The sequence below is a fragment of the Electrophorus electricus genome, chromosome 6 (genome assembly GCF_013358815.1).
Source record: "Electrophorus electricus isolate fEleEle1 chromosome 6, fEleEle1.pri, whole genome shotgun sequence".
Lineage (NCBI taxonomy): Eukaryota > Metazoa > Chordata > Actinopteri > Gymnotiformes > Gymnotidae > Electrophorus > Electrophorus electricus.
Genome location: NC_049540.1, coordinates 18,089,757 through 18,111,836, shown reverse-complemented (window position 1 = coordinate 18,111,836; position 22,080 = coordinate 18,089,757). Strand labels below are relative to the sequence as shown.

At 39.8% G+C, this 22,080-nt stretch overlaps 2 protein-coding genes and 1 long non-coding RNA gene across 4 annotated transcripts; 1 reads left to right on the top strand and 2 right to left on the bottom strand.

Moving 5' to 3' along the window:
- Nucleotides 1–83: 83 nt before the first annotated feature.
- LOC113582696 lies at nt 84–1,144 on the top strand. The gene is made up of 2 exons (XR_003411183.2): nt 84–326; nt 940–1,144. It is a non-coding gene; the product is annotated as an uncharacterized LOC113582696 (long non-coding RNA).
- A 6,058-nt stretch (nt 1,145–7,202) lies between these two features.
- On the bottom strand, nt 7,203–9,809 carry med31 (mediator complex subunit 31). The gene is made up of 4 exons (XM_027018104.2): nt 9,589–9,809; nt 9,291–9,365; nt 8,617–8,713; nt 7,203–8,152 (listed from the first exon to the last, which is right to left on the bottom strand). The coding sequence occupies exons 1-4, from the start codon at nt 9,608–9,610 to the stop codon at nt 7,936–7,938; spliced, it is 411 nt and encodes a 136-aa protein (XP_026873905.1). The 5' UTR covers nt 9,611–9,809; the 3' UTR covers nt 7,203–7,935.
- A 536-nt stretch (nt 9,810–10,345) lies between these two features.
- slc13a5a (solute carrier family 13 member 5a) lies at nt 10,346–20,642 on the bottom strand. 2 transcript variants are annotated; one of them, XM_027018409.2, is made up of 12 exons: nt 20,408–20,642; nt 19,098–19,226; nt 18,650–18,786; nt 18,247–18,443; nt 17,884–18,064; nt 17,633–17,755; nt 15,074–15,286; nt 14,028–14,134; nt 13,515–13,636; nt 13,200–13,361; nt 11,061–11,198; nt 10,346–10,917 (listed from the first exon to the last, which is right to left on the bottom strand). In XM_027018409.2, the coding sequence occupies exons 1-12, from the start codon at nt 20,510–20,512 to the stop codon at nt 10,792–10,794; spliced, it is 1,740 nt and encodes a 579-aa protein (XP_026874210.2). In that variant the 5' UTR covers nt 20,513–20,642; the 3' UTR covers nt 10,346–10,791. The 2 variants fall into 2 exon arrangements, with proteins under 2 accessions (XP_026874210.2, XP_026874221.2); XM_027018420.2 differs by lacking the exon at nt 13,200–13,361.
- Between the last annotated feature and the right edge of the window lie 1,438 nt (nt 20,643–22,080).

The window sequence follows — 22,080 nt, the reverse complement described above, 5'->3', positions numbered from 1 at the left end:
CGTGTGACACTGGCATCCGAACATTGTACTATTGATGTTATGTGAGAGGTCGGCGTGAGTCATGTGAAGTTTGCGTCACGTCGCGCAATATTGCTTTAGGCAATATTAGAGAAGGGTATTGCTGCAAACCTACCACTCGTGAGCGTATGTAAAGGGTGGAGGATATATGAATCATTTCCGACTTAAACTAATTACACTACTGATTTGTTGATGTCGAGCACTTTTTAAGCCAATCAACAACTTGTCCATAATTTTGTACTGCAGCCAAAGGATTTCACAATACCTCCGACAGGGGGTTGTTTTGTTGCGGCTCTAAGAGCAACACCGTAAGTACGTTTAAACAAGAGGAGAACTTCATTTACAGCTTTGTTTTTTGGATACCACTTACAGCTAATTGTAATTTAGATAGATAATCTGTTAGTAACCATACCTATTATTATTGTTTTTGTTGTTGTGGTTATTATTATTATTATTATTATTATTATTATTATTATTATTATTATTGTATGATCTTATTCACATTAAAACAGTGTTATTCATTTTTGTACCATTTCTTTATTACTGAGATTTAAAATAAGGTGTTACAAGGCATTATATAATTATGTCAACAAATGAGGAAGACGTTTGTACAGTTATACAGTTATACACAGTTGTACAGCAATACATTAATCACATAAGACAGAAGCCCTTTCCCCATTAAATAGGGAAAGATTCACCAGACCAGCACTTTAGTTATGGGAGGGACAGTGATACCTGAGTGGACTGAACATTTCAAATAGGTAATAGATGAGGTTGATGAGGTTATGACGAAACATGAACTCATCTGTCCTGATTTTATGGACTACTTATTTACTTTTCACCTTCCCTGTTCCCAATCTCATAATTAATGACTGCTTGCACCTGTCCCTTGTTTGCCTTTTTGTTTCTCCCTTATTTAAGACCAAGGAACACTCATCCAGTGCTGTGCCTTATTCCTCACTACTGCATTCAGGAGACGCCCAGAGTACTGCTTTGCTGCATATTAAATGCCTTGAGGTTTACTGCCATCACTATTTGTTGCTGTTTGTTTCTGTTTGTTTTGGCCATCTTGCTCCTGTGCTCCTTCAATTATCTCACCATGGAGAATAAAGACACTCCAAACTTGCACTTGTGTTTCATTCCCTACCTGCACCCATCACAACCAGTATGACATGCCTGACTAAAATGGCTGAAATTCTATCAAAGTTCATCTGATTTTGAAAAAAATCATCAGATCTATTCAAAATATAATTCTTAGGATACTTTAATTCTACAGCCAATCAGATATTGATACTAAAAAGTAAATTCATTCAGGCATTGTAAGTAAATTTCAATGTACAGAAATCAGAACCAGTAGATTACATCAACACAGAAATCAACAGATACATGTATTGACAGTATGATGGTGATTACCAAATTTAATACAGATTGGTGACTGGGAGGCATAATTACCTAATATACCTATAAACTGGCTTTGTGTCTTGAAATCTAAATGGCCAGAATTCAGGAAAAGTAGGTCACATCAACCCAGACATTTTCATACTGTCATTACATTACATGCATGTAATGACAGAATGGACAGAACAGTGAGGCATCCTGATGTAACCCTAGTGTGGTGTGGATGGGAGTTACATCAACCAGGATGAGTAATCCTCAACAGGCCTTTCCTAGGTTCGGTGGGAGGCTTTAAACAGCGAAGAGGCAAGTCTGGATTTAACAGATGTATTTAGACAACAACTGTACAATAAAAAAAGGGAACAGAAGAAATAAATTGCTACCCAAGTAGTCTTATCCTTTTGTCTGTGCACGTTTCAGGTTCAGTCCCTTAACTGCAGTCTCTCTTATGTTCATACGAGTATGTACGTGTGTGTGCATGTGTCCAGCAAAAAAACCTTGCGCGATTGTCGATCTCTGTCTCTTTCCTAAGACTCCTGTGGTCTATGGAACTAGATGGCGCAGGACCCACGAGTTCACAGCTTCACTGGATCACCCTATCTCTCTCAATCACTGGGTCTGAATCGGAATTCGAGTCTCCCAAAAGAAATCTGTCTCAAAAAAACAGTCAGGGCTAAACGTAGTAATGACTGTATACCACTTAAACAAGTGATAACTTTGGGGTAAGAGCTCTAAGTACTCTTCTCAATCTAACTTTATGCGCTTTGCTGTAAAACAACTTTAGTGTACTTTCAAAAGAAAAATATTGATGGGGAGTTTCTCTGCACTCTCATCCATGAAGAGAGAAGAAAATGACAATGTGGTGAGGAAAACCTTCACCCACTGAACAGCGGGGGCACTGTCACTAAATTGAACCCTTCCCTCACATGAGAAATTTAGGTGGGTTACACTGAGACCATTCATGTGTGGGGTTGCTTCTCATCCAAGGGGGTGGGTTTGCTAAATTTTGCCCAAGAGCACTGCTATGAATAAGGAATGGTATCAAAACATCCTCCAAGAGCAACTTCTCTGAACGATCTAGGAGCAATTTGGTGATGAACAATGCTTTTTCCAGCATGACGGAGCACCATGTCACAAGGCAAAAGTGACAACCAAGTGGCTCGGTGAACAAAACATTGATATTTTGGGTCCATGGCCAGGAAACTCTCCAGATCTCAATCCCATTGAGAATCTGTGGTAAATCCTCAAAAAGAGGGTGGACAAACAAACACTGATCAACTCCAAGCACTTAGGCAAGAATGGGCTGCCATCAGTCAAGATTTTGCCTAGAAGCTGATATCCAGCATGCCGATGCATATTGCAGAAGTCTTAAAAAAGTGTCAACACTGTAAATATTAAGTACTTGCTTAAACTGAATATATTTGTCAATAAAAAGTTAAAACTTTGCTTATAATTGTACTTCACTTTATTTGCTTATAATTGTACTTCACTATAGTATATAAACATTTCAAGACTCTTCCTCAAATTGAGAAGTCTTTTACAAATTTGTACCACATACGGCAGTGTCTCTTCAGTCCAAATGTATTAGAAACAGCTGTGTACTGAGCCCAATGCTTTACACACTATTCGGAACATGACTGTACTGCTAGACACCCCACCTGGTGGAATGATGCAAAGTCACCAATCTTAAACCTTAAATAAAAACGAAGAACCTAGGGGACATAAACGTCAAAGTGTCAGATGATGGCCAGGAGCATCACTTACATTTATGGCATTTAGCAGACATTTTTATCCAAAGCAATTTAAAATTATGACTGAATACAATTTGAACAGTTGAAGGTTCAGGGGCCCAACAGTGGCAACTTGGTGGTGGTGGATCTTGAACTGGTAAACTTCCAATTACAAGTCACAAGGAGGCTTTGCAACATTAAAACACACACCAGCAGCTTCAGTAGGGTTTTAATCCACAGGGCATTTGTCTCGTCAACACCACCACCTAATCCAGTAATACATGTCTGATGTATTTGCACATTAATTATTCTGCTAAATTGTTAAAATGCTTATGAATTACACACATCACTTGCAATCCATTTATTTATTTACATTTAAATACTTGCATTTCTTTGTCTATATTTTATTACTTTTTATTCCTATTTAAATCTGTATAATTAATTACATATTTATTATATGCTTACACAGCACAACTGATCCTGTGTCATTCCTCTGTACACTTGTGTGCCATCAGAGGTAGGCTCTGACTTCACTTACTTTTGTCTTAGATTCTGTGAAATACAAAGCTTGTTGTCTAAACCTAGTTGTTAGTTACTTAGTATGCGGTAATTACTCACTACAGGTGTAGTTTCGCCCTGACCTTAGGTGTGAATTGAGGGGTGGGCTCAGCACTTATTGAACTGAGTTAAATTAGGACAACTCCACCACAGACACATGTGTCTGTAGCGGTAATCAACATCTGGAGGAGGTTTGGTGGTGTTCTCAATCAGTTCATCTACATCTCACCTACAGGTCTTCACAAACTCAGCTAAGTATCTTCTCATATTATCTCAATCCTTTACCTCATACATCCACAAATCAAGCATCTGAAATGTGCTTCACAACTCCTGTCCACATATCCCACAGATCTCCTCGACACAATCATAGACGTCATAATCTCAGCAACCTCACTGACTCACAACGCTTCACACCATCACATATCCTGGTGGCAGGAGGGCTCTGGAACTGCCAATCTGCTGTCTAGAAGGCTGACTTCATCTCAGCATTAGCATTCCTACACTTCCTGGCTCTGACAAACATGGATCACCCCTGAGAACTCGGCGACTCCGGCTGCCCTGTCCTCTGCCTTTTCATTTACGCATTCTCCGAGGCGTCTTGGCAGGGGTGATGGCACAGGTTTACTAATGTCCCAAAAGTGGCGTTTCACTCCACTTTTCTTCTCTACACTTTCCATCTCCTCTTTTGAATTTTATGCCATTAGTGTCTTTCCCCACCAAACTTCTTATCATTGTCATCTACCGCCCTCCAGGTTCCCAAGATCACTTCATTGATGAGCTCAACATCCTTCTGAGTCATTTCCCCATTGAAGGAAATCCACTCATTCTCCTTGGTGACTTGAACCTTCCATCAGACAAGCTCCATTCCTCCTGCATCCTTCCGCTGTTGACAGCATTTGACCTCACCCTCAGCCACTCTCTTCCGACTCACAAAGCAGGCAATGTTCTGGACCCGATCTTGACCCATACCACCACAACATCGAACATCGCAGTCACCCCCCTCCACCTCTCGGACCATCACTTTCTATCCTTCTCTCTCTCCCTTCCTTCTATTTCCATCCAGTTCTCTCCAACATGTTCCTCCTTCCTCCATCGCAATCTGCACTCCATAACTCCCTCTTCCCTTACTTCTACTATTTTGTCCACCCTTCCTTGCCCTGACTCTCTATCCTCTCTCTCTTTGGATAGTTACAAATACTTTCATTTTTACACTCTCCTCATCAATGAATCTTCTGTGCCCTCTCTCCTCTAGACCCGCTAAGTCCTCCCCACCTGCCCCCAGGCTAACAGAAACACTTCGCTGCCACAGGAGAGAACTAAGGACTGCAGAGAGGAGGTGGAGGAAATCTCGCAAAGATTCAGATCTTAGCTCATACAAGTCTCTCCTTTCCAAGTTCTCACTGGAAGTAACATCTGCAAAGTCATCCTACTACAGAGAGAAATTCGAATCATCATCATCTGATCCACACAAGCTCTTCACTATTTTTTTCTTCTCTCCTTAATCCTCCTCCTCCCCCACCTTCTTCATCTCTTACTCCGGAAGATTTTATCACCTTCTTTGAGGAGAAAGTTGCAGCAATCCGCCAGTCCTTTTTCTCTGTTCACACTCCTCCAACTAATGTGCATTCCCCAACATCCAACTCTCTGACTTCTTTTTCTCCTCTCTCCACAGATGTAATTCTTTAACTCCTGACTTCCAGCAATCCGACTACATGTCCACTGGATCTGATTCCTTCTGCTCTGTTCCAGACAATCGCAAGAGATCTGCTTCCTTTCATCTCTGTCATCATCAACAACTCCATATCTTCTGGATACATGCCTACTGCATTCAGAACCACCAGGGTGGTACCAATCCTCAAGAAGGCCACAGTTGACAGCTCCAGCGTTACCAACTACAGACCGGTATCACTTCTCTCTTTCCTCTCAAAAGCCCTTGAATGAGCAGTTTATAATCAATTGTCTCTTTTTCTCACCCAGAACCAGCTGCATGATCCAAATTAGTCTGGCTACAAACCGGCACATTCTACAGAAACAGCCCTCATAGCGGTGACTGAGAAACTTCATGCCGCTAAAGCTGCCAAACAGTCATCTGTTTTGATTCTTCTAGACCTTTCAGCAGCCTTTGACACCGTGAACCACAACATTCTTCTCTCTGTTCTTTCCAGGCTTGGTGTGACTGGCTCTGCTTGGAGATGGTTTCAGTCCTATCTGGATGGACAGTCCTATCAGGTGACATGGAGAGGATCCACATCCAAACCGTGTAGACTCTCCACTGGCGTTCCACAAGGCTCAGTATTGGGCCCCCTTCTCTTCTCTTTGTATACTCCTTCTCTTGGTGATGTAATATCTTCTCATGGTTTCTCCTACCACTGCTATGCCGATGACACTCAATTACTTTTTTCTTTTCCACCCTCTGACACGCAGGTCTCCAGACGTATTTCGGCATGCTTGACTGACATCGCGTCATGGATGTTAGCCCACCACTTGAAGCTCAACCCCAGTAAAACTGAGCTTCTGTTCATCCCAGGTACTCCCAACCCTTACCATGACCTCACTGTTTCTTTTGAGAACTTCCTGGTATCATCATCCGAAGCTGCCCGTAGCTTGGGCGTAACATTGGACAACCAGTTGTCGTTCTCAGCTCATGTTTCTAATCTAACCTGGTCTTGCAGATTCCTCCTTTGTAACATACGAAGGATTCGACCCTTTCTTTCGCAGGAAGCTACCCAGGTGCTTGTGCAGTCTTTTGTGATCTCAAAGCTAGACTACTGCAACTCGCTACTTGCTGGTCTTCCTCTAAGAGCCTACAAACCTCTACTTGTCCAGAATGCAGCAGCACAACTGGTCTTCAATCTTCCAAAGTTCACGTTACTCCACTGCTGCGCTCCCTTCATTGGCTCCCTGTAGCTGCACGCATCAGATTTAAAACCTTGATGCTTGCCTACAAAGCCAAAGATGGACCAGCCCCTTCATACATGAGGTCAATGGTCAAAGCCCGAGCCGTACCTCGAGTACTTTGAACCTCAAGTACGGCTCATTTTGAAATAAAATGCTTCAGGAGTCATGGACGACAGACTATTTTCTGTCACTTGCTGTCCGGACAACAGAGCCCCTTGCAGTCTTCAAACGCAGACTGAAGACCCATCTATTTGCAGAATATTTAAAGGACAACTGACACTGCTCTTATATTGACCGACTAATTTAATACTTATTGTAAAGTATTGTTTATGTTGTTTAACAAACTCTAGCACTTATTGTTTATAGCACTTATCATTGTTTAAGATAGACCTTATGTATTTTGCACTTCTAGGTATCAGCATTCATCCCTGTATTCTAGTATTCTAGCTCATTGGTATGTTTAATTCTAACCTACTATACTGTACTTGGTTATATTCTATGAGTAAATGACAAAGCACTTTTGTAAGTCGCTCTGGATAAGAGCGTCTGCTAAATGCCCTAAATGTAAATTATTAAAAATAACCAAAAGTGTACAAGATATAATATCTTCATTGATCACTAAAATCAGCCATTTAATTTTGATTGAATTTTTTTTACATAAGTTAAATGTCTGAAGGTCCCATTTTAAGACAAAACACATTTACAAATGTCTTTATTGTACAAGACAGTAAGAAAAGCTGAGGTGGTAACACCTCAAAGTCACAGTTCTGTGTTAATATAGAATCTTAATTTGCATTTTCTCACAAATATATGAACAGCACACACACCCCTTTGCCTCTAAAGTGATGCCTTAATGCCATATAATGCAAACCTTAAAACATATCTTTAAGCTCTTTCATAACAAGGGACCATTTACTTAAATGACAAAATACAATTGGAAATAAATGGAGAAATTTGAGCAGACAAGAATCAATGTGACAATTTCTCTAGGTTTTTAAATTATATGGTCAGGTTACTGGATTGTCTGGCATTTAGGGAACTAGAATTAAAATACCAGTGTGAGAAAATGTTCTATTCAAACAATCAAAAGTAAACATGCTTTTTGTTCCTTTCACAATTTGTCTCTAAACGTTGTTATTTCCCCACAGGGCATCGTGAGTCTACCATAAGAGAGTTTTGACAGTCAATACCAAACAAACTTTTGAACCTACTTTCAGCATCACCATATACAAAAAAAAAGGTATAAGAAAGTTTACACGATTTACCCAAATGTCCTCATAAAAAAAGTGACTGGGGCATGGAGTACTGAGACCTCACTAGCCAACGTGTAGAAGCCTCATTTGGAAGTGGGGTTGCCATGGGGAGGGGCCTGTTGCTGTTGTTGCTGCTGTTGCTCAGCAAGAGCTTGCTGAAGGCGCGTGCGCTTGCGTGAGTAGTGCTGCCAATGCAGGATCTGCTGCTCATCAATGAACTTAGCACACTGAGCATTCACCAGCTCTTTCCGGAAGTGCTCATACTGCAACAGCTCCAACATGTGCAAGCAATGTGGATATCTGGGAGGGGGGGGGGAGAAAACGTTTCTCTTGGGTTTTGCAACATCCACAGCAACAGTAATTTGGATGCTGCAGTACATCTATAGCAATGTCTGTAAAAACTGGAAATCTCAAACTGGAAATAGAATGTAACAATTAAAAAAAAGTAAAAGTAAAAATGGAATGGAACTGAATGTGATGAGATTATGCCCAAGTGTCAGGAAATGTAGAAAACAACATCTGTTGACTGTATGGCATGATATAGCATTTTCTTTCTTTCAGCTATAATACAAGTTGCTCTTGAAATTCTTGTGTGCAACTTGACCCAATGACACTGTAAAGACAATTTAAAACTTGCATATGTTGATGACATGTTCTATGGAAAACATGATCGAAGTTTAAAGGTTTTATTTTAAAAGGCCTAGTGAAAATCAAAATGAATCATATAACTAAAACAACAATGAACTGAAATACACAGTACTTACTTTAGGAATTTGGCATATTCTGGTTCTTTCCAATAAAGCAAATACTTCAGGTAATTCACAAAAGGTTTTTCTCTCAGGTACCCTCTTTGAGCTAAAACTACAAAGGGAAATAACTGTTTTTAAAAAATGCCTCTTGCAAGAAACCTACGTATTTGCATAGCGAAATTAAAGATTCAGACTGATATCACTTAGTACATTTTTACTTCGTCAGTTGCTTATCTACGCAATCAAATATTAACCAATAACATTAACGCCTAAATCGACATCTTAATATTTTACAATAACTAAGCCTAGCTACAGTGTTATATATGGCACCAGTAGGAATATTCCCCTCTTAAATTTAAGAACTTCTATTATAAACGATTCCAATACACACTTCTAGAAAATGTATTAGCGAACAGATAATTCGAGTTTTGCATTATTTTAACCACATCCATTTAAGATAGCTAACTTAGCTAGCCATGCCTACTTTTTGTCTACATGTGAACAGCCAGAGAAAACTCGCTGGAAATACCGAAAACGGAGTGGTCTGGGTGCTCATTATGCACAACAAAAACTGATTTGTTAGGTTTTAGCTTATTATAACCTGCGGCATCAGTATGAACGTAAGCGAACGCTAACTACTGACTAACATTACTGCAGTAGCTAGCTAACTATCAAGAATTTCTACTTACAGTTAAGGTAGTTTGGGTTGGCCAAGCACTGAACAAACTCCAACTCCGACTGGAACCGGTTCCTCGCTTGCTCCTCTGTACGAGTAAAACTGACTTTAGTGAATGTCGATTTTTTAAACTTTATTAGCTAGTTAGCCAATACAGCTAGCTAGCTTTATGTGTTTCAGACTATCACATGGGTCATAGTTCAACGTGCAGTTAATAAGAACCAGTGAGCTCGGTTAAGGTAGCTGTTAGTTAACTAGCTAGCTAAGCTAGTTAGCTACTCACGGAAAAGCTTTTGTTTGTTGTTACAAACCTGTTTCCATGACGCCAGCCATTACGCAAGACCGAATGCAGGCAAGCTAGATTTAACAAACCATATAAACGTGCAAAAATAATAGTGAATATATGTTGAATGTATTATAGTAGCATTTTCTTCTTTGAAACCTGAAGGCTTCCCGTTGTTTAGGCCATATTTGTCATCAAACTGTTCTCAGTGACGTGCATAATAACGAAGTGCTTTTTTACGACAGTTTATCTGTGTATGCAGTACCACAAAGTGACTAAATGTCCTGCGTCTACTTCTCTGCAATCTACAAGTTAAAATTTGAGATTTGATTATAGCACAACAGCCTAAAGCTGTTTTTTCTCCCTTGCAGTGCCACCTCTGATATACCAGCTTTTAAATATGGTATAAATTACACAAATATGCACATACTTGAGCAAAATGAGGTATACTGTGCCATCCAATTGATTGTTTGTTTGTGTGTGTGTGTGTGTGTGTGTTAGTTTGTAAGTGGGTTGGGGGGCTTATAACATATAAAACCCATGATCATTTTTATTAAACAAAATGTACATTAGATGATGTTCTGATAATGTAGTTAATGTATTGTTACATGCATGGGCCCTAGAGGTCTTCATAGATCCTTGCACAAGAATGCAGTGACACACACACAATAAAAATTAAAAAAAAACAAAATCAGATTACTCTAAAATTGATATGGAAAACACACACACCTGACACATACTTCATTTGTATTAGATGAAAAAAGTAAAAAAATATATATATATTTAAAAAATTATATATGTACTCAAAATTGCAGTGAAATACAAAATGTTTCTGGGTAAATTGTTACCTTGTGTACTTCACAGCAATTTTGAAATCCTTGTGTACAGACAAATAGAAAAAACCTTTTAAATCTTATACAAATATGATTCTAGCCTTTATAGGCTCCCATGAATATAACAATATCCTTCACACAAATGAAACCTAAAATTACTACTGTCACTACCATATCATATGGTAGCTACTGCACCCTACTTTGCATGTTGCAGTGATACTGATAAACTGCACGTAACACACTGTCACAGTGTACAGCTGCTTAGGTAATGCTGGCACCTCTAGACAAAACCCACCATTGGAATGATGTAAGTGTTAGGCTCAGCTTCTTAGCTTAAAGCGAGAAGACTGGTGTTGATGTATGTGATTGGTTCTGCTGGCAGGCTGGAGTCCATTTACTCAGACTCCAGTGGAGTTAGCCCAACTGGGGAAGGAGTCTAAGCTGAACATAACTCTTCCCCAGCTGTTGATTGCCAAGGTGATGCACAAGATACTGATGATATTCATGACAAAGCCAGTCTTGGCCTGAGAATGAAAAGGTAATCAGAGATTACATTTCTAAATGTGAGCTGCTTTAGTAAGACTCCCCTGAAGGCTTATAATGTATTTATTATCATAAGATATGGTAATGGTATGGGAAAATTCCTCATTAAATTAAGTACACTCACCATGTCTGACACTTTCACATAGCCGTAAGAGAAAATTATGGCATTTGGAGGGGTTGCCACAGGAAGCATGAAGGCAAAGGAAGCACTTAGGGTACAGGGAATCATCACATAGAGCGGGTTCACACCTATGGACTGAGACTAACAAATGATACCAATTTGTGAAAGAGCTGATAGTAACAGATAATTTAATGGTCACTCATAGCATTGCCAAGTTTTAATAGAGTATACTATTAATTTTATGTGCAGTCAATATCTAATTATTATCATTTTAACTCAGATGCTACTGTAATAGTAAACAGGTTACAGTGCTGAAATGTACCACTAACTAAACAATGAATACACAGAAAAGGACTTCATCTTGGAATGCTACTAAAAATGGAATTTCAGTTGCTTTTTAACTGAAAATTAACCATGTCATGTGGAATTGCCATGACAAATCAACATCCCTATTTTAACTCACATTTATGGCAGATGCTCTTTTCCAGATCAACAAACCCATATACATAGAGGTATTAGTACCATACTCTACCTGCTCTACCAGGTGAGCTACAGGAGCATCTTCATTCCTTTGGTGTATCAATCAGTCTATTAGCTAATAGGTAGCTGACCATTTGTTATCATCACAGAAGGCCTGAGTCTCTTAGCATAGAAAAAGTGTATGGTTAATTAAACAGAATTAATATATTGTTGTTTTTTTTTAAAGAGCACAAAGCAGGAGAGTTTAAAGGTATTCCTGACTGAACCACTGAAATCCAGCAGGTCAGTACCTATTGGCAGACATGCATCACAGGTTGGCATAGTGAAACACAAGCACCCAGGCAAAACCGGGCAGGGTTAAGCATAAGAGATGAGGGCTTGCTGAACGAGAGAGCTGGCTCACTTTCCACAGCTATCTGAAGCACAGCAGGAGGATTATACACCCTAGTGCCAGATTTGAGTCCGTTTGCTGGCAAGGGGATAGACGTTCCATTAGCCTCAATCACCTTCTCTCTTGCTCTCTCTTTCTCTCACTGCCAATGGCATTTTCATAGCTCTGCCTCCATACAAATCTACCCATTCAGAATCTGTCTTCTCCATGGGCCTGCACCCATTAGGCAAGTGCTGTGTGTGCCGAGAGCTTCACAATAGCACAGAGATAAGGGCAAGAACAACTTAAGAGGGTTCTTTCATGAGTCACCAGCATAGCTCTGAAGTACTTTAAGGATATATAGCTATTTTGTATATGTCTGTCTGCTTGTCTGAGTGTGTGTGTGTGTGTGTGTGTGTGTGTGTGTGTGTGTGTGTGTGTGTGTGTGTATGTGTGTGTGTGTGTGTGTGTGTGTGTGTGTGTGTGTGTGTGTGTGTGTGTGTGTGTGTGCGAGTTCAAAGTATCTATATCAGACAAACTGATACAAATTGTATTCTTTTCCAGTATGGAAGTAGAGCAAATTCATGCAAACACTTGTTTTGTAGTTTCAAATTTTTGAGTGCACTGTCCAGTTATTTCAGATGTTACTGTTTAGTGCAGTATAAGTGTCACAATATTTTGTTATTCTTCTCTGCATTTAAATTATTTCAACTAGGAAATGTAAAGTTTGTTTTTGTTATGTTCAAATCACTTTGTAGCAAGATTATTACAAACAACATTTTGACCACATCACACAAAATTACTGTCAGGGAAGAGTCTAGCATGCATGCTTCTGGCCACCAGAGGTCCTCATCCTTGGAATACTAGCGGTCTCCATGGTTATTCATCACACTCACTTGCGCCCTATCGGTCTCATTAACACACCACATAATGCTTCCAGTAACTCCCAGAACTTGTGAAGTATTGCCAGCATTGGTCTGCATACCAAGCCATTTGTTGTTACTGATTATCTGGATTTGGAGTTTTTGCCTGCCTTCTGTTTTTGTGGATTTTTGCCTTGCTGCTTTTTGTACTGTTCATATCTGACTCTTGGTTTTTTGACCCTTGCCTGTATGGTTTCTGTATGGTTTTGCCGCTGGCTCTGCCATATCGTCTTCAGTAATGTTTCTCCAGCACATGGATCCTAATTTTGTGTCTAAGCCTGCACATGCCATAGATATACATAAAATGTATTGCTTTAACTGCAAAAGATGGCTGAATGCATGGATGAGTAAAAGGAAATGATTCTGTACCATTGATGCAAGTATAGGCAGAAACAGGGTGGCTGTCGCCACATTGCTGGTGCACTCCGTAAAGGTGGCTACCATTAGGCACACGATAATGGCAATAGCCCATGGAGGGATTCTTTCCAGAGGAGACATCTGATAGCCAAGCCATGCAGATAAACCTGAGTCCTTTAGGTGTTGAGACATGCGAACAAAGAGTTCTAATGTTAAGGAGATGTGGGATTTATTGAGTTCCATAAAAATGCAATAAGACATTAATTTAGGATATCCCTCCCTTCAAACTCTCATTCACAAAATGAAAGTTCTGTGTATGTTTGTTACCTCACTGCCCTTAGCCAGAGCGAAGCCTCCCCCGAGCAGCAGTACAATGCTCCATGGCATCTTCTTTTGAACCACCTGCCACGTCAGCAAAGATGATCTGGGTTCAGTTTCTGACTGTGGAACTGGAACAAAATGTATTCAGTCTTCAAGTGAACATTTTGCTCAGTGCTCAAGGCACAGTGCGGCGGTTCTCAATGAACTCCTCAAGGACTATATCTGATTTTCTGGCCTGACTTCCCAACATGCCTGATCCAAGTGGCCATGGACTGCCCAGGGATGGAGTTTCTGCATGTTTCATTTCCTGTTCTTGCTGCGGATTACCTAGCTCAAATGTGTCAGAAGATGCAACATAATAGAAATTTGCAGTGCGCTGAGGCAACACCAAGGACTAGAACTAGCTTCTGACACAGAGCATCCTCAACCTTTGCATAAACCATGTCGGTAAAACAGACTGAGTCACAATGGACTTCACGGAGCTGATGCAAACAGGCCTGCAGGTCACCTCTGACTCACCTACATCGGAGCTCTGTGACCTCCATGAGCACAGGCAGGGGGGTTTAGATGGAAGAACAAAGAGCAAAGCTGCTACAAACACTGCCACAGTAGCATCTGTCACATACCTGTCCAGATTAGAATCAAAGGTCAGGGTTTAGGGTGAGGATAGAGGTCAAATGTGACAATAAATACAACATTTTCTTAGTTATGGACTATTTTGTTTACTGTGTCCACATCTTAATGCATTTTTTAAAATGTATGTGCATTAATTTTAGCTACCTCACTAAATATGGATAGCTAAATTAATAAAAATGTATCTACTGAGAAAAACACCTCAGTCAAAATAAACTGCATTTTATTATATTGTGGAATAATATTTTAATTATTGGACTTAAGGATGGCATGTATGACCGCATGAGCTGGTTTGTTCATCCCTGCAGCGCTATGTACACAGCCAGTTGGCTGATGATAGGTTTTGTGAATGGAGTCTCTAAGAGGAAACTATGACATTTGGCCTAGATAAAGTATCTATGCCACACTTGCAGATACGTAAAGGGCACTGAGCTAAAGATCGATGTGTTTGCGATTCTGTTTTTCCCTCATTCATTTCACCAACTCATTTCCCTAAAGGACATATTATTTTTCATCTCAGGCGACCCTGTTCTTTTTCCTTGTTTGAGTTTTTTGCAGGTTGCTAAGCTTCTTAATTATTAATTTTCTTATTGTTCAGATCTTGTTACATGATATAGCATATCAAACGATAGCTGATATTTCAGTGACCATTGCTTCATTGTTGACATTAACTATCGGTGGCAAACATCCTATAAATCATTCACCTATGAACCATACATGATAACTCTTACTTTGTATTCTGGTCAATAAAAGAGAAGATAAGAATGAGTTACAAAATAGCAATTACACAATGCAGTGTTCTATTGGATTTCCTGCTGTCACACCAGTTATGAATCTTGGTCCAAGGAAATCCATGCTCTGTGCATTTAGATTTTTCTTCTGGTAATAAACCAAATGTTGTTGTGTGAGGAATGTTCAATGTGGGTTCATACTCTTTCTCAGCATTGAAGAAGTGTGTTGCCCAGCCATCCACAAACCCTGGGTCTCGTGTGAACCACAGCACCACCAGCAATATGAAGAGCATTAGCACATTCATCTCCCCATAGGACATAGGGCCGAGGCGCCGATGCTCCTCACGGATCACATTATAAGCAGCAATCTCTTTCTCTGTCTTTACTGTGCCACAACCCCATGTTTTTCTGAAGCTGGAGAGAAATAGAATGAGAGGAAATGAGGCAGAGGGAGAGAGAAAAAAACAGAGAGCACCAGAGAGAATCAAGAGGTAGAGGGCTTTTGAGCTGTCCCTCAGAACAATATCAAGTACAGGTAAAGTCCAAGTTGCAATCAATTTAAACTTGCAATATGAAATTTTATTTGTGAGTTTTATTACAGTGAGAAGTAGGCACGTGATAAGATGTTTTAAGGGAATTGTATTTTCAATATATGGGGGTAAGCAAGAAAGCCTAGGTACATGCTACAAAAAATGCATAAACCCTAGTCAAGACAAGGCAAGTTTATTTGTATAGCACTTTTCATACACAGCAGCAAGTCAAAGTGCGTACACTAACCAAATTTTCACGGTAGGCTGGTCATCCAGCAGGAGGGACACTCATTCACTTACACACACACACACTCTGCTCCTGCCCCAGTCCCAATCTCCTGCGTATTAGATAGCACATACCTGTTCCTCATTTCTCCCTATTTTGTTTTCCCCTATATAAGCCCACAGGTGTTTCCTGTAGGCTCTGCACATTGCCTGCCAGTCATGACCAAGCTGCCTTCGGTACTGGATCCTGCACGAGCCTTCTTACTACCTTGTTCTTCCTGTTGTTTATTTTTATCTGATGCCTTGCAGCCAGCCTATTTTGTATTTGTCGGTCGAGTCATGCAGTAAAAATTGTTGTTGCTTTTTACAAAGTAACAACGATTTTTACTGCATGATATTTAAATGAATGTTAATGTGTTTATTTAATTATGTTGTTCATAATTAAATAAATGTGTTTAATGCAATAACAATAATTAGTTGGACATGTTTAATGTGTCAGACATTTACTGATTGACTCCTGAAATTGTGCTGCATGATACCATAGAAACATATAGCCTAAGCAGTGGAATCTTTGGAAGCAGCACTTTCACAGCTGTTTGTGCTTTTAGCGAACAAAAGTAGAAATGAGCAGATATTGTGTATAACTTATTTATTAAATGTAAAACAGCTTTTAAAAAATATGTGAAGGCTTCTCTGCATAGTTGGCCATGGGTGTGTGGCAACCACAACATCCACTGAAACTCTCCGCTATAGCTGCCAACTGAAAATTGTTCTGCAGAGGCGTAAACCCCCTCAGAGAAATCATCACTAATAGTGACTATGGATACCAGCTACGGAATGGCGCATCCATTAACCACCTCATCTACATGGATGACATCAAGCAGTATGCCAGTAGTGAATGAGAGATTGACTCAGTTATCCATCTCACCAGGATATACAGCAACGACATGAATAAGTGTAGTAGTATGGTTACAAGGAGAGGGAAGGTAGCTAGAACTGAGGGGATCATACTTCCAGAACAGATTTGAAGGTAGCTACAAGTAACTTGGAATCCCACAGACAAATAGGAATCATGAAGAGGCCACAAAAAAGCAGCTACAGCCAAATACATACAAAGTTGAATGGGAAGAACAAGATCCAGGATATCAAAACCTGTGTTCTACCAATCATCAGCACTAATAAGATGGCCAAAAGAGGAGATTGAAGCCACTGACATCAAGACAAGAAGTACAGTGCACAGAGGGTTTTCTCCCAAATCTAGCATTCCATGGAATGCCATAACCAAGTGGCAGGCATTAGTATACAGATACATCTTTGCCGAGTACAGGTTGGAAGTTCCAAGGTCAAAGCGGGATACAACCCTGAAGGTTGTGGAGAATGGCCAAGCTAAGATCCTGGGAGACTTCCAGATACAGACAGACAGACAAAATGATTATGGCTACCCAACCAGACATAGTAGTGACAGACATACAGCAGAAAAAGGCCACAGTGACTGATGAAGCATGTGATAGCAACATCAGGAACACGAAAATCTTGAGAAATACCAATGGCTGAAAGGAGATCTTGAAAAGTTGTGGATTGTGAAGGCAACAATGGGTCCCATTGTAATCGGAGCACTAGGGGCTGTGACCCAGATCTCAGGAACAACATCTGAGATCTCTGTCCAGAAGAGTGCAGTCCTGGGAACAGGTATGATACTATACAGCTCCTCTACCCAAACTTGAAGGAAAAAGACCACCAGGAGGGCAAGTGGGGAATTTTGCTGGTATGTGTGGACATAGCTTCATGGTTCTCAACAAATAATTTAAATAATTAAATATCTATTTTCCACACATCTCTACACCTTTGTTTAAACCAATTCTACACACAATTCACATTTTACATTTTTTTAGTTAATTTTTTTGAAGTTTATAGTGACTGTTAAGTATAAGTTACTACAGCCTGTAGCCACCACAAGAGGCAGCAGCCCCCTTCCTGATAATAATGAGCAGGCATTGACACTTACTTGATTCCCAGGAAAATCAACTGCAACCAGATCCAAGCTGCTATGAGCATGATGATCATGTTGGGGAAGGCAAACCCAAACCAAGAAGCAAAATTTATGACGTCTGGGTTCTCCGGGAAGAGCCTGTGGAAAAAGTTCAAACCTTCATACAAATATCAAATCTAGCCATGACATTTGCATTTGCATTCACATTCATTTGGGATTTCTGTTGCTGTGTTTGTAAATGGAACAAAGACGCCTGGGGAACCTACTGACTCATTTGGCCTGTGAGTACGAGGTTGGGCCCTGTACCAGTGAGGGTGGCTGTGCCGCCAATACTAGCAGCGTAGCACACGCACAGTGTCATACCCTTACACATCCTTAGCCTCTCCTCGTCTTCCCGATGCTTTTCTGTAGAGTCCATCTCCAGGGGGAAGCTGAGGCCATTACCTACTATTGTGCACAGACACAGCATGACCATACATTACCAAATGTTCATATGCAAACAAGGAACCAACAAGATACAAACAGAAAGAGTGATGCATGGAATGATGTGCTTGCTGCTGGAATCATAATTGAATTGAATATTATTGTAGATTGTTGCAGATTATGAAGGCCAGCCTTGCTCCCCTCACCCGTGCTGTTGGCCTCCTTCTCAGGCCCTTTCTCCTCACAGTTTATATGGGTAACAGTTTGGACCTCCTCCTCTCGCGCTGTGTTGCTGAGCTGCACCAGCACTGCTTGCACAATGGGCACCATCATGGCTGTGGTGGCGGTGTTACTGATCCACATGGACAGGAAGGCCGTCACACCCATGAAACCTAGCATCAGCCTGTGTAGAATTTGCAAGGACAATAAACTTCATAATTATCTTATAAGTCAACTATAAACACTATCAGGCAAGCAATTATAATCACATGGATGGCAAGTGAATGCAAACAAAGTGTTGGTTAAGCATGCTGACTTTCAGATGTGCTGCTGAAAGCACTCTTGTTTGTTGTAGGTGCACGGGCCATACTGTCAGAGCTGGGCACTCACAGAGCTGGGCGGACACCAACGATGAGCAGCACCCGCAGAGCAATGCGCTTGTGGAGGTTCCAGTGCTCCACAGCCACAGCTACCATAAGACCACCCAAAAACAACATATTTGTGTCCTTCAGATACTGCATACACACCTAGCACATGTGTGCACACACACACCAACACACACACACACACACACACACACACACACACACACACACACACACAAACACACACACACACACACACACACATACACACCAACACACACACACACAATATTATAATTGAAATTATAACATTTATACACATGATTAATGATAGACATAATATACATTTACTGATGTGTATAACAAAGCTTTTGCAGGGTTTCATATCATTTGTTTATAAAGTTCTATTGGATAGGTGCTCAGTCTAAGATAAAATGCAAAGTGCTAATATGTTTTAATGAAGCAGAACTTACATCTTTGGATGTCATGACCCTAAACAGAGGGAAAAGCACAGCAGGCAAGAGAGCAGTGACAGCCAAAGGTAGCGCCTCGGTACACCAGTACACTGCCATGAGCCCGATGACATATGCACAGCTGGCTTCCTGCACACAATCCAGAGACCACAGAGATGAGCAGATAGATACACAAATCACAACAGCTCTCTCTTCAATGACAGTATTGATAAACAAACATTAACTTGATATGTTTTGGTATCGTCCCTTTGTAGCCTTGTTATAGTTACAAGTTCAGGGCTGATTTACAAATCCTGATGCTGGTTGTAAAGTGGATTTGTCAATTCTGAGATATAACAGTCTAATGGTAATCCTGCTGCTGATGTAGCTATATACTAATACAAACACTTTGAAGACCTATTTGAATAACTCCCCCTTAACATTTCCCAGTATTTACATCAAAACTCAACCATTTTTTTTCATTGATTGTTTTTCATAGCAGCTTCTCTTTCTCAGCATCACAGCTGCCACTCTGCCACTTACTGCTTTTAGATTAAAAACAAGGATCTGTCTCCAACACATCCCTCCTTTCATAAAAATAATAAAAATATAAAAAAGAATGTTAATTAGTACATGTTTTAAAAATATCTCCATTATCATGTTTATTATAAAAACAAACATGCAAACATAAAAATACATGGGGAAAAAAAGCTAATGTGGTAAAGATAAATATAAATATAGTAATGGATGAGGAGGTAGAAAGATTCCACCAGTTATTCAGCCACTTAATGGAAAAAAAAAACAAAAAACTTAAACCAAACTTTTTAAATTAAGTAACTGCTTATTTTTAAATCTGAAAAATAAAGTATTGACATAGAGTCCACTTCTTTAACAGATGTTTGTTCTTGTGTGTGTGTGTGTGTGTGTGTGTGAAAGAGAGAGAGAGAGAGAGAGAGAGAGAGAGAGAAAAGAGATAGATAGATAGATAGATAGATAGATAGATAGATAGATAGATAGATAGATAGATAGATAGATAGATAGATAGATAGATAGATAGATAGATAGATAGATAGATAGATAGATAGATCTATGTCCACATGTAAAAACAAATATAACTTAATTGACTTATAATCGAGTCTAATTATAATGTTAATCATATTCCCTTCAAATGTATAATGTATAAAACTACCGAACAGTTTTGTTGCAGTCAGTGATCGGTGATGACTAGTATCAGCCCACAGTACTGTAGCCTACAATGTGCGGTTAACGGTGTATGCTCTTTCTGTGACTCTACATCTATGTGGAAATAACTGAGTAAATGTGTTCCATACCGTTGTTCCAATAACCAGAGGTAAGGGAAGTAGAAGAAACGGAGTGAAGAAGAGAACGAGTCCATTTTTCAATTCCCAAATCGACTTCAAAAAAGGCACAACCATTTTTTTTTTTTTTGAAAATATGAATCACACTACTAGAAAAAATGCGCTGAAACTCGCTGAAATGATGCGCAGATGTGGAATAAGGCCGTCCAATGAGGGCTGTCGTCACCTTGCACGCAGTCACCGTTTCTCAGACCCTCTCACCTTCAGTCCTTCTTAATCAGTCATTCACGCCCCCACGCCCCCCCCCCCCCTCCCCCCCCGGACACACACACAAATAGACAAATGTACGCAGAATCACCTTGAGCACAAGAGTAACTAGTCACGCTTCAGAAAGTATTTGTTAACCTCTGAACTCTATAATGCGATGTTTTTACATACCTGAGAGTTTAAAGGGCACATCAACAATGTCGTGTAGGGAAATGGCAAGATACTGACGGCTAGCGCCTATTCTGTTATATACATACGAACAGTAGCGTTATATAATTCGAATTCAACCTGCAAGTACAAATTATCACACTGATGAAAACTGGTTCTTTAAATAGAAGATTTACACTGAGAGCGAACTGTTGTGCTTCGTTCTGTTTTGACACAGGTACCTGCTAAACTGCGAAGTAGCACCAGTCGAATTTAGGAGTTAAAATCACTTAACTAATCGCTGTACAGTGGGGTTTAAAATGTATTTCTAATTTACAACTACTTATAAACTATTATTATTTATAAGTAAATTAATACACTCTCAGCCTGACACCAGGAAGAACTACCCACATACTAGCCAATAAATTCTTAAAACTAAGTGCCAGTACATCCAAAATGTCAAAACTTTTCACAACTTGTTTAGACTGGGCAAAGTGTCCGTGTATGCAGCAAATAGCGAGAGAAAAAAACCTAAATCTTTAACAAAGTGTCACCTTATATTATTATATTGATTATAACCATTTTGATAATGAAAACTCAAAAGCCAATTTTGTGTTCCTAAATGTTTGTGGTCACTAAGAATAGGTATTATGACGGCTGTTCCCAATTGAAGTTATGTGGCGCAGTTATGTACCAGAATAAACTGGTATGTTCTCTCAGCTGTTGGTCAATTCAAAATGACATTTCCATATTACATTTCCATGTGTTCCTGGACAGTTTTGACAGTTTTTTGTTTTTTTTTGTAATCAGATAATTCCTAGAATGATTACTTCGGTTTTAATTACTACTAGAAGCCAGTTTTAGATCTTTTTCATCACTGTACGGTAATGGGATAGGCAATAATAGGCAATAGTTACAGACATAATGGAAATAGCATTCAAGTTTATATCAGCCATCTATTTAACTTCATTAAATGCAAAATAAATCTAATTATTTGTAAACTACTTCAAACCAAATGAGATCATTTGCTTCTGTGTTTGTAATAACTATCTGTTAGTTACAAGTGCATTGATATTTGGTAGCTTATCTTACAGCTGATAGCAGACCAAGCTGACATTGCAGGAGAGTTCCCAATTGGATATTATGTTTGGTCAATTAGCATGAATAGAGGTCTGTAGCTGGATAAATATTTTATCCACACACACACACACACACACACACACACACACACACACACACACACACACACACACACACACACACACAGAAAT

Excerpts from the sequence above, each read along its gene's own strand:
- med31 (XM_027018104.2), bottom strand. The coding sequence starts at position 9,610 with ATGGCTGGCGTCATGGAAACAG. Across the intron at positions 9,366-9,588 it reads GGCTGGCGTCATGGAAACAG|AGGAGCAAGCGAGGAACCGG; the intron begins GTTTGTAACAAC and ends TTACTCGTACAG. Across the intron at positions 8,714-9,290 it reads CAACCCAAACTACCTTAACT|TTTTAGCTCAAAGAGGGTAC; the intron begins GTAAGTAGAAAT and ends TTCCCTTTGTAG.
- slc13a5a (XM_027018409.2), bottom strand. The coding sequence starts at position 20,512 with ATGGTTGTGCCTTTTTTGAAGTCGATTTGGGAATTGAAAAATGGACTC. Across the intron at positions 18,444-18,649 it reads GTTGGTGTCCGCCCAGCTCT|GCTGATGCTAGGTTTCATGG; the intron begins GTGAGTGCCCAG and ends AATTCTACACAG. Across the intron at positions 17,756-17,883 it reads CTCACAGGCCAAATGAGTCA|GCTCTTCCCGGAGAACCCAG; the intron begins GTAGGTTCCCCA and ends CTTTTTCCACAG.